Genomic DNA, 15,207 nt, shown 5'->3' on the forward strand with positions numbered 1-15,207 from the left:
TAAAAACTTTCAGCTTTTAAGAGCTATCAGATGAGCTGATCACAGAGAAGGTCTCTCATGAGGCTACCACAGTGATGGTTGAAAGAGAACTGAGGGAATAAGTGGGTAACCACCTAGGCACATGCACACTGGGACAGTGGGGGAGGGTTCCCACCAAAACTCCTCAGCTATAGAAGTTTCCTGAATCAAGGGTCCACACAGGGGCAGAGCCCCTATGTGTGATGCACCAAGACCATGAAGAAGAACTATATCTTTAAATCTCAGTTTGTTGAGAATGTTAATTCTCTAATAAATTATATGGGCCACATACCCTGTCCTTGCCCTTGCTTGCCTCTACATCTCTGTATGTCTGTTTCCATGAAGGCTGAAACTAGGAGTCTTTACACCTTCATACACCCTCTACCTACAGTCCCAGTGCTTCTCAACCACACATAAACTAGATCTACCCATACAGGAAGGTGAGGTGGAAATGAAATGGTAACATCGTGAAATGGTGAAATGGTGTTTACAAGCAGACTGACCCAGGGACCAGGTGGGGGGCAGAACGGTCTTTGGGTGCAGACAACTAAATTGAGTCCTCTACTCACCCTTGCAGAGGTGACAAATACTCTAAAGATCAAAGCTGATCAAGTAATGATCTGTCCATGACAATAAATCCATTGTTGGCTCCCCTTCCCACAGATCATTTCCCCTAAGTCCTGAGCAGAACACCAACTACAAAGTGTGGACTGCCACATGTGTTGGGACCAATATTATTTTAGACAGATCATCATGGAAGCCATGAAATCCCAAGCTGCTCCAGATAAGGCAGCCTCTGTGTGGATGTTCAGTTCCCCCAAGACTATCAGCCTTGAGAACCAAAACACTACCCCAAGTCTCCCTCCATCACCTGTCGAATAGCAGGATGGACAGTACACCCCCCAAAATCCCAGTTCTATCTTTGGTTCCAAACACCAGGCATAAACACTTGAAAATGGTAGACTGTGGGACAGGGCCCCTGATCAGAAAAATTGAGTCCTTATAGAGCAAGGCTACCCATCCTGTCTGCCCCTTAAGTCATGATTGGTGCTGTACATTATAACCTGTTAGACCTATCTTGGAGAGGTTTACACTTTCCCCTTCAGGCATGCAAACAAGATTGCCATGTTCCTCCTGAATAAGATCAGGAATAAGACCTTCCCATTAAGCAACCTGGTATTCAGTAACAGCACCCTCAGACTTGAAGGGATTGCAGTACTAGTGCTATCAAAGCTGGGAGGGCAGGCTGTAAGGGAAAATGGTGCTTCCAATACAGGCTTGCTGTAACGTTGGTCAGGTTGATAAAGATGACTGACAGAATAAACCTTAGCATAAGACTCCAGCTCTAAAATGAACAGGAGATAGATGCAAATTAAGAAAAAAAAGGACTTACTGTTCCGCACAAGGCAGCGTAGACCCTACAGGAGAGAACGTAAGCACATTAGTGAAAAGGACACTTTCTATTCCTATTGATGCTCAAGCTGAGAGAAAGAAAACCTGGATAAGGACTTCATAGAGTTGAAATCTAGAAGACTGACATTTATGCGAATAGGTGACACCATTGCTTGAAAAAGAAGACGTGCGTGTGAGAGAGAGGGAGAAATTTGGTGAAATCAAGAAAGATATTCTAACATGAATGTGAATTAACATACTTTGTGGATGTAGGCTTTTCTAACAAGTCATTAACCACTTCTCTAAGCTTTGTCTTTTCCTTAGAAACCTTTTGGAACATACCATAGGAAACTAGTGCTTCAATCATATGCACACCCAACTTGAGAATAAGATCTACTGAACTTTGTGGGACTTAACTTCTGAGTAGGATAGACTGTAACAGTCCTACTTGAGTGCTGTACATATGATGGTGTTTGTTTTTCAAATTTTAGACTGGAGAGGCAATAGTTCTTGCCTCACAAAGAAATGTAGTTGAAGACCTACAAGCTTTCAATGCTTTCTCCCGTATCTGTCAAACCTGTAGACAGTGGGCTGGTTTAGACAACACACCATGGGTTCTTCAATCCATGATGAGATGCAGTGTGTGCCAGGAAAGATTTTGAATATGCAACTTCGAGTGGGGGTTGCCGTGTTGTACAAACCTAGCCCCTGAGGGTTTTTTGAGGGTTAAATAACTCTTACATAACCTTACAACAAACTGAGGGCTATGTGAGAGTTGTTTAACCCTCAAATAACCGTCAGTGGCTGGGTTTGCATGATATAATAACCTCTGAATGGGGGTTGCATATTCAAAATCTCACCCACATGAACCCAAAACACACTGCAGTTCATTGTGGGTTAAACAACCCTCAATGAGCTAGCTATGTAATGCAAACCAGGCCAGTAAGAAATTTTCCTGAAATCCACTGTTAAAAGTGAGAGTTGTGGGGTAACACGTCAGCCCCTGCCCCCAGTGTGGTTTAACATCATGTTCTGTAACCAAAGATGCCAATTCCTTTCCTTCTAAATTGGCAACTAGGAGACAGGTAGCACCTCTCATGGTGCCAGATACAAGTCCACAGGCCCCCGATTATTGATCCTTTATTATAAAGTGGCATTTTAAATTATGCTGCCATGAAATCTCAAATTCTTCCCATCACGTTCAAGGAAAAGATAAGATATATTGAGCGTAGTTAGGAATCTGAAGTCGGCATACCATAATAAGGTGGCTGAGAGTAGACACAATTATTCAAGAAGGCCAGACTTTAACAATTCTGCTTGCCGCTCATGGCAAGTGTGGCCTACCCTCTGGCAACTGTTACGAGTGGCCAGCCTTCCTCCCAAATTTGAAGCTGCAGAGATGGGTGGAGACTGCCCTGGCCTTGTGCAGTGATCCCTGCAACATCTCCAGCTCCAAAGTTGACAAGAAGGGTGAGAGTCGTTTAGCAGCTGTCTGACAAAGGAACTTTGATAACTTTGGCCACACAGGGCCAAAGTGGCAACCTTCTGCTAGCCTTTCCTACTCTGGAGCAGGAAATGTGGGGAGCAGAGTGTTGGGATGCCGATGCCTAAAAGTACTTTAGCTACCTTCAAGCAGCAATGCCCAGCAAGCCACACTCCCCACTGGTCCTTCCCTCATAAAGGGTGGGGGCAACTTGCCTAGAGAGGAATGGGTTTGGCAACTACCATTTTGGCTTCATCAGTAAAAACATGTACAGCTCTGAATAAGGGAAAGTTAGAAGAGTTACAGAAGGCCAATTTAAAAGTTTACTTTGGTTAAAAGCCATTACTTCTGCGCTTGGATTATATAAATACACTAATGAATTTAAACTCTGCTGTATAAGCCCTTTGTATAAACAGCAATCAGTTTTTTAAACAAATGCTAGATTGGCTTATTCATTTTATAACTGTCCATTTATATCCTCTTCTTTCAATCCTTAGTTGAATTTTCATTTATTTCCTCTTCTTTCAATCTTTATTGATTCCTGTCAATAAACATTATTTCTCTTTCTAAGCCTTCCTTTCAAATCTTCTCTTTGACCCTGTAGCTTGAAAGATGAAAGATGCCTTTGTGAACTCTCGATGATCCTCGCATTGTTTGCATAAACTATCACAATTTGTAACACAATGCAGACCCAATTGCCCAATGTGTCAAATTTTAAACATCCTGAATGTAAACAGCCCTCTAAAACAATTTTATTATTTAGTTATTTGATGTTCCTGGCTGAAGAATGCTGGGAGGCATGAATGCTGGGTGAATGGTTTCATTCAAAGGAAAAGAGGCCGCAGAGATGGGGGGTGTTGATAAAGGATATGCATGAAGGCTATTGACTTCAAAGAATTGTGGAAACAAGCCAGCCAGTGGAGGCTGGTGGTCACAATGTCTGTGGGGTGGTAATTTCGCTCCAGGTTTCAGTCAGAACTCTAAAGGAGCTATCCAAGGTGTGGGCATTAATACAAGGGCAGAAGATGTTACAATAATAAAGAGGAGCATTTTATGGTCATTGGAAGGACCTTGGAAATATTGGGGAGGCACTGTTCTTTGAAAAGGACAATTACTACTGGCAACGGCCATGATTTATAAACAGAATTTAATGTTAAGTGCAACATTAAGCCCCTTGATGTTACGCCATCCTATACCCAAGAAAAGATATACAAACCCCTGAGCCCAGAAGGAAGGAGTGGGTGGGGCAACAGTGGACATTTGAATCTGACTGTGCCCACGTCGTCAACTCACCCTGCTCCACCTTTCACGTTACCCTATTGTCTGGCCAGCATAGCTGTGTGGCTGTAAGTATGAGCTGGACAGATATTAGGGGAAAGTATCTATTGTCCAGTGCTTAGGTATAGGGATAAGTATCTATTGTAGTGTCATACCTGCTTTTTGGGTCTGCATAGCCAACTGGGGCTGCATAGTTAAATCTTTGGGGCTGTAAAGCCAAACTTATGTCCACTGTTAATTTGGGAATGGAAGTTCAATATTGGGTCTTTCAATAAACCTCGACTTTCCCTCCAAACGTTGTGTGTGTGTACCTTAACTTCACCTCTATAAGATTCTGTGATTTCACAGCCTCATCAACTGGGAAATTGCAGGTTTTGGTAATAAGCGTATCACTCACTTGAGCACTCAACATGGCCAGGCCCAAACATATGGGCCATAAGACATAGTACACCAGAACGTTACTAAGGGGAAAAAAGTTAAAGTCCCTCCCCCCCCGCCCACGATAGTCAATAGGATGCACGAAGCCTTGAATTTCTGAATCTCGACTCAAGTTCAGTACCTGAGTTGAAGCGGATGGCATCTGAATCAGTCCAAGCTAAACTGGGCTGTTTTCCAAAGCACCAAATTGGGGGATCAATACAACTCTCTATTATGGAGTGTGTGGGTGGGAGAGAGAGTGTTGTTGCAACTCAGTTTCTCAGTGTACTGTATTGTTTCCCCTTCTCTCTCACACACTCTGAACGTGCAAGAGCCCTATAATGTGATCCTAAGGAACATACGTAGAATATCATAATGATCCTTTGATTTCAGTCAGTAGTGGCAGCTCATGTTTCCAGAGCCACTTAGCTTCAGTGGCAGAATTGCATCATTTTCTGTCAGACTAATCCTTGAGTCCAGTAGAACTTGCTATCTTCATATGCAAAACCACACATACATATTTAGAAGCTTCAAAGTTGAACATTTGGAAGAGCCTTTAGGCAGGTGACATAGATGAACCCCATGCACTGATGCACAAGGATTCACTGTATATATTTTCTTCAAACATTATTGCAACAAGAGTCATATCTCCTCTTTTTGGCACCTAAGCTATGGACACTAAAGGAACTGTGGTTTAACATAAATGTGAGTCAATTGCTAAACAAACCAGCTTCAAACTCTGAATTTTGTGGTTTGTTTAGCAAGTTCACATTTCTTTTAAATTACAACTGCTAATTCATACATAACGACAAAGCAGAACTCTGCTAAAGTGAAACTGAACTTTGGTTTATTCCTCCTCCCAGCCATGTGCAGGAAGAGAGGGGAACATGGTCTGATTCCTTAGTTTAGTGTGAACGTGTCCATGTAGCTCCTATTCATTTTGATAGGACTTATGCAGGATTTTGGTGCATCACGTCCTAAGGAAACTTTAGAATAGATATGTTAGTTCACTATTTTTAGGAAGCTGGGGTAATCTGCAATGTAGCTGTATCGTTTTATAAAAATTGACATCTATAATCTGCAAACTGATTTGCATCTAAACAATCTGAATAAGTGCCATAGACTAGAAAGATTAAAAAAAGGTTGGGGTAATAACACATTTGGTCTTCCCATTCCTTTATGTGATGACTCACAGAGCTGTACAACTGGATTATTCTCAGAAAGCACTTTCTACACACAGGATGGGTTCACTACAGCCAAATCATCCCTAATGTGTTAACATGTAACGCAGAAGAAAAGAAAAGTCTTATAAAAGGAAAACAAGAGATCTAGTATACCATAGTGGTTTTGAAGATGTGATGGAAAGCCCTTGGTTCAAATCTCTTTTCAACCATGAACTCTTAGGCAAGCTACTATGTCTCAGCCTCAGTCCTTCCAAACATAATAAATACTGGCTTATCTTACAAAATTGCTTTAAGGATTATTTGGATGAGGGGGTAGCGAACCTTAGTATATTATTAATGATCTACAGTTTGCAGAAGGCAGCTTCCTTGAGACCACTGTAAATGTCCCACTCTTGTATTGGATGGCATTTGGAAAGCTTGCAAGGCTTTGTGTCCCAAACGAGTCTTTATGGGGGAGAGAAGGAAGGCCTGACTAGCTTTAGAGTTGCCTTCTGGTCCTGCTCAAAAAGTCTACTTCCTACTTATTGCCTGACTTCTTAAAACTAGAAGTAAATAAAGGAGCAAACCTATGCATGTTTAAACAGAAAAAGCCCTACAACTCCCAGCATTCCCTAACCAGTACTGCTAGCCAGGGAATGCTGGGAGTTGTAGGACTTTTTTTTCTGTCTAAACATGCATAGGATTGTGCTTTAAATGATATCCATGGAACTGGACAGCATTATTTACTTTCTTGCGTGCTACCACTACGATAACATGGGAAAGGGACCACACTTTAAAACCGAGGTGAGGAACCTCTTTTGGCCCAACAGTTAAATTGGCTCTGGGCAAGCACTTTGGGGGCCACATCCCAAAGTGAGTGAAGTGACCCTACTGGCATGTGCTCCCCCAATGTGACTGTCCAAAAGTGGATGGGGTTGGGCAAACACACTATCCTTCCTGAAAAGCCCCCCTCCCCCCGTGGCAATTTGGCGTTTAAAAAGCTGTCATTGTCACCAATGGAGCTTTAAAAGCCTGACTGAGTGTGGGGCATACATTTTTTGAGGCAGGCTGCAGTACTGGGGAACAGAGGTTAAGCCCTTCCCTCCTCAGCAGCACCCCTCCATGTGTTGCAAGTAGGTTTTAAAAAGCATCTATTGACACCAGTGGAGGCTTTTTAAAAACTTGACTTCAGGGCGGGGCGGGGGGAGGTGATTTTTCAAGAGATGAATACTTAACTCTTACATAAAAATACTTGAGGGTTTCTTAACATAAGATACCAAGAGTTTTATGCTAACAGGTAAATGAAATGTGATGGCTATACAATAATCATGGTAACTTATTTTAAGAAACACTCAAGTCCTACCTGGTCCAAGCTCATGGGAATTTCCACCTAGAGTTGTGGTTTTCAGACTAGGGTTCCCTGGTGCTTATCAAGAACAGTAACAGCAGACAAGCTTCCTTTAATAATAGATTTGCCATCACTAGTCATCTTTCTTTTCAATACAGAGAGTCTCCAGTTGCTGAAGGGTGATGGTGAGTCCCAGCTTGCAGCAACTTTCCTATATGGATTGAATTTGTATCCTAGAACATGTGCTAGAATCAGTTGCAGCATGACAGGATTCTTCAGCAGACTAGTCAATGGTTAAAAGAGCTCATTAGAGTCAGAAAGTTTGTAAACCACTGATCTAGACAATCAAGCAATCACAACAATCTGTATGGGATTCTGGATAAAGCATTATTTAATGGGAGATTATGTTTTGCATCACTGATTAGAAGTGCCTAAACATTTTCATTTAAAAAAAGAATCAGGTTCAAGCAACTATACAGACATGATAGGAACAAATTGGGTTCTATAGTTAGTAGCATGCCACTTTGATCATCCCATTTCACGTGGACATTTGCTCACCCAGATTTCTCTTATATGATCTTCTGGCTGAGAGATGTGACTGATCTCATGGAGAACCTACAGTGCCACATGAGAAACCACACTGTTACACCACATACACAGCCACCTTTCTAAAGTGTAGTCAAAAATGTTTCATAAATTACAAAAATATTTTTCTGTTGCTACATCTCTCCCAAACCAGTGTACAGTGTTCAATTATATGTTATTCAATTATCATGGTATTTATTGCAGAACCTGTTGAGTTTTTATTAAAATATCTCAGTTGACATATACTTCCTGTACACTGTACCAACTTCCCTAAACTGTGAAAAGAAGCTGCCTCTGAAGTTTGCTGTGGTTTCAGCAGGAGTTATGAAAAAGGACATTTCTACCACAGAGTTTGTTTCGCAACTACTATCATGATGAAAGACTGCATAAGTCAAGGTTCATGGCTGGGAAAAGTGCCAATGATATGCCCATTTAGGGTTGAGCTGGTAGATAAGAGAACTTAGTAAAGCAATAGATTTTTGCAGAACTATGTAAAAGAAAATCTTTGAACAGTCCTGCTAGGTTCAGACCAAAGCTCCTACAGTGACCAGCCAAATGCTTTAAGAAGCCCATAAGCATTTGGGCTTCCTAAAGGCATGCTACCTGTGAACCTGGAAGTAGCATACAGCCATCATGGTTAATAGTTGTTGATAGACCTCTCCTCTATGAATTTGTGTAATCTCCTTTTAAAAATATCTGAGTTAGCACCCATAACTCTCCATCTTGTGGCAGTGAACAGTGAAGTAATGCTTTGTGTTAAAAAAGTATGTTTTGGTTTCTATCCTGGATCTAGTGCCAAATTATTCTCTATCCACTTAGATACTTCATTGTATCTTTACTGATCGCACTGAATGAGAGGTTGTGTTCTTCTGCATGTCACCTTCTTTCTTTCATGTATTACGCAATATTCCCCTACCTGTACGCTCAAGTTCTCAGTGACCTGGGCTCCTGTTAGCTCCCTGTAGGAATTGCCATATTTTATAAAAAACTCAAAATACCAGGTTCAGAATCAACTATGCATACTGAACAAATTTATGCAAATATCAAAGCCCACCCCCAAGTGACAGTTGCATCTGGTGCTTCTTGGCAGCATATTTCCTGGATAGGGGTTATTTCCCCTGGGATTGCCGCAGGCTCCTAACAGTAACAGCACTGGTAGGAACACCAAAGAGCTTGGAAAAGGCTTTAATATTGTGTTCCTGCAGTATCTACCTTCTACTGCAGGCTTTAATATTGTGTTCCTGCAGCATCTGTCTTATACTGCAAAGGTATGTTAACAACTTTATTGAATTCTACAATTATTGCATACCACCTTGAATTAATTTAGATTTCAAGGCACGGCATAATTCTTCTAAAGAATCAAATAGGTATGTGACTAGAATCAGCTCTTCCATACTCAAACAACAGAAAAGCAAATTTGTGCCCTTTGTTGAGTAATACAAGAAAAACATTCAACCTTCTTGGTTAAACCTTTAGGAATCCTAGCATTAGTAGAGCTCATACTAATTTTCACATGTCACTCTAAAGAACATCAGTTTAGTCCATATTAATCAAGAGCTCTTAAAACTGATCTGAGGTTAATGTGATTGTCTAGTGAATTTAACTAGCGATATGAGTTTTCTACAAAATTTTGAATTGGAAACATTTCTGGGAATTTTTCTATGCAAATTAGGCTAGCCTAGCTTAGAACAGAAATGGGCAACTTGTGGCCATCCAGATGTTTTGGCCTACAACTCCCATCACCCCTAGCCATTGGCTATATTGGCTAGGGCTGATGGGAGCTGTAGGCCAAAACATCTGGAGGGCACCAGCTTGGGCCCTGCCCTATAGAGTGATCTGATTTAGCATGTTTATTTGACTTGTATTTAGAAAACAAAGTTTTAAAAAAGTACCCAATTTCAATTTTTTGTCCCAATACACTGTAAGTATTTCACCTGAAATATTTGAGGGGGAAAATAAATCAGTCTAAACATGATTTAAATGTTATATTATGTAGAAATTTTATTGGAATACTTCTAAAAATGTGATAATAGCATGCACTTCCCTTACACTGTTTACATTTAAGGAAAAAACAAAGGTACTGAAAACTGTTGATGTACTAATTTTAGCAAGCCAAAGAACTGTGCGTAAAATGCTGACAACCCATATACAACTTTGAAACTGCCAAACTTGCCTAACATTGTATTTGCAATTGACATCCATTCATTCTTACTTAATGAATTTATGAAATGGACAATTTTACGCTGAAAAAGTGAGCACTGGAAAAATTTCCACTCAACATCATTGTAGTCACCTCTACTAGTTTTCATCCAAATTCAAAACTTCCAAAGGAAAAGATTGATTCATAGGTTACTTGTTACTCTGAGGTTTAATTGTTAGGTTAGCAGATTATGCCAGTGGACTACTAATGTGAACAGTACAATGTATGAGGGAATTTATGTAGTCTCACTGAGCTCTCTAGTTCATTTACAGAGGTTACAAAAGGAATACCAAGCCAATTTTATTTCAGTCAACCAATTTATGCAATCCTTTACAGAGTCTCTTTAGAAACTGAAGCGTGCAGAGTACATCACTACATGCTCAGAAGCTATTCCTCCATCAAGATTTACTCATGCAGATCCACCTCACTTGAAATTAATAAGCAATGCTGATTAACCTGACAGCAATACAGATCACTTTCTATGCCAAGCTGTACTCAACAGACTAGGATGCAGTGAAGTGTGACACAAAGAGCATGGCAAAGCATAGGCTGAATCAGGCAAACAGGATAATATATCAGTACAGTGTTTCAGATTGACAGTCCCTGTATAGCTAATTACTCAGGATATTAACCTTCAGCAGAAACTCTGAACAGTGCAACTGCGTTGGTACAATTGTTCCATGCAAGGTCTTGCATGAATCAGATGTGGGGAAGGGAGATGCAGAAGCAGCTGGATGGGGAACTAGCAGCATTAAATACCATTTTTATCCATACCAACAGGACTAGGAGCCCCTTGATTTGGTACAGTTCTAAATACATGAATAGAGGTCTACAATTTTTGGTTGGCAAACAAAAATCTGTAGTCTTCAGCAACCAGTACCCTCCTTTCTGGACAAGCACCACATCTCATCTTTCCTACAGGATGGTGCCAGTGGAAGCATGGGCAGTGGGGTGCTGCTGCTTGAAGGTGTCACAAGTGCCTTCAGCCAGCAATGTCCAATCATCATGCTCCAGAGCATGAAAGGCTGATGGGGTGTGTGGACTAGTTTGGCCCTGTGTGGCCAAGGCCCTCCAGATGGCTTGGCCATGCAGCTGCCAAAGAACCCCCAGGTTTCTTCCCAACTTTGGGGTTAGGGAGGGGGCAGGGATCATCGCAGGACTCCTACTGCAATCTCTGCCCACCACTAAGAGGAAGGCTGGCTGCTTGTCATGCTCACCAGAGGATAGGCCATGCTTGTCATGAAAGTGAATTGTTGAAGCCTGTCTGTGAGTAATAACACAAATGCACCAAGCCAAGCAGATCGCCACATATCAATTAAGGAAAGAACATCTTTACATACACCCATAGGATTGGGATTCAATAAAAATAAAAATAAGGAGGTCTCTTATTGAATTATCCCCACTGGTGAAAGAATACACAAGCCTTCACCCAGAGGTCAGTTGCAGAGGTAAATTCAAATATAGTTTCAAATACTACTTTAGGAAAATAGGAGTTCTCATCACATAGCAGCACATCAAAAGTTTCAGCACTGAGAGCTCTGACTTGAGTTTACAGACCACAGAATTACCCTAGGGGCCAATATCTTTATTTTAACCATTAATCTGTGGGCTACTCCAGGCAAGATATTTTTTTCCCTACACAGGAAAAGCAACAAAGAGTCTTGTGGCACCTTAGAAATAAATAAATCTATTATGACACAGTTTTTTGGGGATAGCAGTCCACTTTATGGGATGCATGAAGTATTGTTCTGAGTTACAGGTTCTCCATTAAATCGAGATAAAGGTTGCTTATCACACTGTGGGGCTGTTCGCATGTAACAATAACCCATTGGTTTAAAAACCGATGGGTTGTTGGGCCCACCTCTTCCACTTTAATGAACAACCTGTGATCAGGTCCTTCATAGGCTGTGCAGCATGATGTACGAACCCAAACCAGCAATTAACCCAACAACAATCCATGGTTTAACTGCTGGGGTGTTTAGCCTGTAAACAACCCAGTGGTCTGGGTTTGCATGTCACTCTGCACAACCTATGAAGGAGCCAATCGTGGCTTACGTTGTGAAACGGAAGAGGTGAGCACGTTGCAGGTAAAATTAGTTCACCGATGTCAGGATGTCTGTGGTTTCACTAACAACTGTTTTTGTGACTGGCCACTGTTAATATAATTCTCACTGTCTTTACCTTCTGTGTTTCATTTCTCTCTGACCTCACTGTTTACAATCCCTCCACCATACTAATCTGTAACTCAGGGCAACATTTCATGCATCTAATGAAGCGGATTACAGTCCATGAAAACCTATCCCACAAAAAATGTGTTAGGTTTTAAGGTGTCACTAGCGTTTTTTTCTACATGGATATTACCACCATGCAAGGAGAAACTCGCAATACCACCATTTGTTAAAAACATGTAAAAACTCTGTCCCCAATTAGCAGGAAGCCAAGACTTGTTTTCCTGCCCCATGTGCAGTGAACAGACACATGTTTATTGTTGCTTTCTTTCATGCATGGTCCCTTATACGTAAAATCTCTTCCTTTAAATAGTTGGATGACTTAATCTTTGTCTCAGTTTAAGAAATGAGTAAACTGTATTATCTTAACTCTTTCCTTCTTTCACCCTCTTCCAGCTTGTGGAAAGTTTCTCCTCCCTCCACCACCCAAATTCTCACCTCCTTTTGTTTCATATTTATTTAGATTGAGAGCCTGTGGATATGGACATCTGGAGGAAATGTTACATTTTCCACATACAAAATATCATTATATGAATGCTAGCAAAACATGGCCACAGCACTAGTGTAGTCTTGAAACATGAGGAGAAATAAGGGAGAAACAAATTTATTACACAATGTACCAGTTGTGCCAGCTGTTGTCTTCTGCAGACTTTACAGACTTCACCACGCATGGGACACATGACTGAGGCATTTCCAGTTATATGCATAGAACCACTGTTGCCCTTCACATTGTTTATTTTTCAGTGGCACACTATCAACATACTACTCATTAGAATTTATCCTGTTACACACATGCCTATATAAATTCTGTTAGGAAGACCATCCATATCAAAAAAAGAACAGCTTTTACTATAGATGGTTATTTTGTTTTTGGTGGTTGTCTTATGAGATTTTTAAAAATTGAATTGCTGATTATTTTTAGCTGTAATTATTTATTTGATTTTTATATATTTTAGGGCTGGATGCTTGTTGTTTTTATTATTGCCATGTTTTAATTAATTATTTGATGTTTATTGTTATTGGCATGTTTATCTTAGAAGCCATCCTGAGAGGCTTTTTACCTTAAAGGTGGCCAAAACATAGATCATTTTTTTTGTTATTAGACAGATAATGAAAGTACAAATCCACCATGGGGCACCTGAAACCTATTTTGTAGCAAAGTGGTGGATAAAGGCAGGTGAGAATCCTTCCTTAGAAATGCGCAACATCCTGCACTGGGGCTTCAACCCACTTTTTGCATCCCCCACAGTTACTACTTATCATTGTTTATTAAATTTATTATAACCTTTCTCTTAAAAAAAAAAAGGCATCCTACAACAAAGTTGAGGAACTAGGTGCTTAAGTGATCTCCTGTGCTTGCTGTCAAAGTCAGTTAACAAGCTGATCAACTGAGGTCTCCCTCCCAGAACAGGGCCTGAAATAATACTTTTCATTTATATAGTGCGTTAACGCGGGGACCCTTTTGGACCAAGGAGCGAAATATAAATACCTTAGGGCTCCTTGAAGAATAAAGTTCATCCGGAACGGACCCTAGCTAATAAAAGCTCGTGCTGTAGTAAATCTGTTACGTCTTTTAAGATGCCATAAGCCTTGTTTTTGCTGTAACTGGCTAACATAGCTACCCCCTCCAGAAATAATTTTAGAGTATTCGCAGCGCGATGTATATATATATATATTATCTTTCGGCCGTCTCAAAAACTCGGTACGGTAGGTGATCGCTGTGATCTCTGCATTCAAAGACGGTGGATGGGGGGAGAGGTCAGGGAACGAGGGGGTGACTCGCCAAAGGCCACCTCGCAAGTTCGTGGGAAAAGCGAGATCCGAACTAAGACCTTCCGGTCGCGCAGCTCCGTTTCCAAAGCTGCGACCCTATGCACGTTTACCTGGGAGCAAGCTCCCTGGAAACAGTCAAGCTTACTTCCGACTAGCCCGGAAAGAAGCTGCCCCCTGCCCGACTTACCGCTTGGGAGCAGTTGAAAAGCGGCGGGTCGTTGAGGAGAAGCCTCAGCCCCGACACGACGGACACCAGCCCCAGGAGACGCGCAAAGAGCACCGAAGCAGCTACCCGCATCCTCGCCATGGCCGCCGCCGCCGCTACCGAAGCGCGGCCACCGGCCACATTGGCCTCGCTTCCCCCGACTGCAGCTTCCGGGACCCAAACCCTGAAGGGCGGCGTTTCGGAGAACTCACCTGAGGAGGAGCGAAGGGGGGAGGGCGCGGCTTGGAGGGGGAGGGCGGAGCAAGGCCAGACGAGACGGGCGGGAGCAGAGGAGAAGAGGGCGGGGATATGCAGATTACCCTGGAGAGGAGCGGGAAGGCGGCGCGGCGCCTCTCCGCGTTTCTCTGCTCACGTCGATGCCCCTCTCGTGAAGCGCGGAGAAACTGGCCTTGGTGACGTAGGGAGCGGGCGTGGCTCGATGCCTTGGGAGGCGGCGGCGGCGGCGGCGGTTTGGCGCGAGGAGGGACGGTTGAGCGGGGGAGCTGCTGAGGCGCGTGCTCGCTCGCTCGCTCGCGCGCCGTCGTTTGTTTCTCGGTCGTGACCGGCTGCAGTCGCCCTCGTCTTGCCCCGGTCCTCAGCTTCTACGCTAGCTTGTGTATGTTTTATCCTGTGTGTGAAATATAAAAGGATCGGCCCTACATTCCCCTCGGGTGCGTCCCCCTCACGAACTTGCAGTACAACCCTGAGCGTGTTTACACAGTAGTGAACCCTGCGGAATTCAGTGAGACTTATTCCCAGGTATGTATGGTTGCATAGTTAGTTCCTTTTCTGCCAGACCTGTCCAGGAGGAAATGACTGACCTCCCCCATAGAGCTGTTTTGAGACTGGGGTGGGAATAAGGTAAACCACTTTATATGTGTTATATAAGACTGAAGGCCAAAGGAGAAGGGGGCGGCGGAGGATGAGATGGCTGGATAGCATCACCGATGCAATGAATATGGACTTGAGCACGCTCCGGGAGAGAGCGCAGGACAGGGGGGCCTGGCGTGCTATGTATGGTCCATGGGGTCACGAAGAGTCGGACACGACTGAACAACAACAACAATGATTTGGGGCTGGTCTTGCTAGCCAGTCCAAAAGTTGCAATTTATCACAT

The 15,207-nt window shown here is 42.5% G+C and overlaps 1 protein-coding gene across 2 annotated transcripts in view; it reads right to left on the minus strand.

Moving 5' to 3' along the window:
- IL17RA (interleukin 17 receptor A) overlaps positions 1-14,253 on the minus strand; it is a 38,153-nt gene extending 23,900 nt beyond the window's left edge. For both annotated transcript variants that reach the window (XM_084809300.1, XM_084809299.1), the window contains exons 1-2: positions 14,073-14,253; positions 1,412-1,436 (exon numbers count right to left, since the gene is read on the minus strand). In XM_084809300.1, coding sequence (XP_084665426.1) covers positions 1,412-1,436; positions 14,073-14,192 — 145 coding nt within the window. In that variant the 5' untranslated portion in view covers positions 14,193-14,253. The remainder of the gene's footprint in view (positions 1-1,411; positions 1,437-14,072) is intronic.
- Between the last annotated feature and the right edge of the window lie 954 nt (positions 14,254-15,207).

This window comes from Heloderma suspectum, chromosome 7 (genome assembly GCF_057233095.1).
Source record: "Heloderma suspectum isolate Gila_16-S chromosome 7, 16-S_ref, whole genome shotgun sequence".
In the NCBI taxonomy this organism is placed as follows: Eukaryota; Metazoa; Chordata; class Lepidosauria; order Squamata; family Helodermatidae; genus Heloderma; species Heloderma suspectum.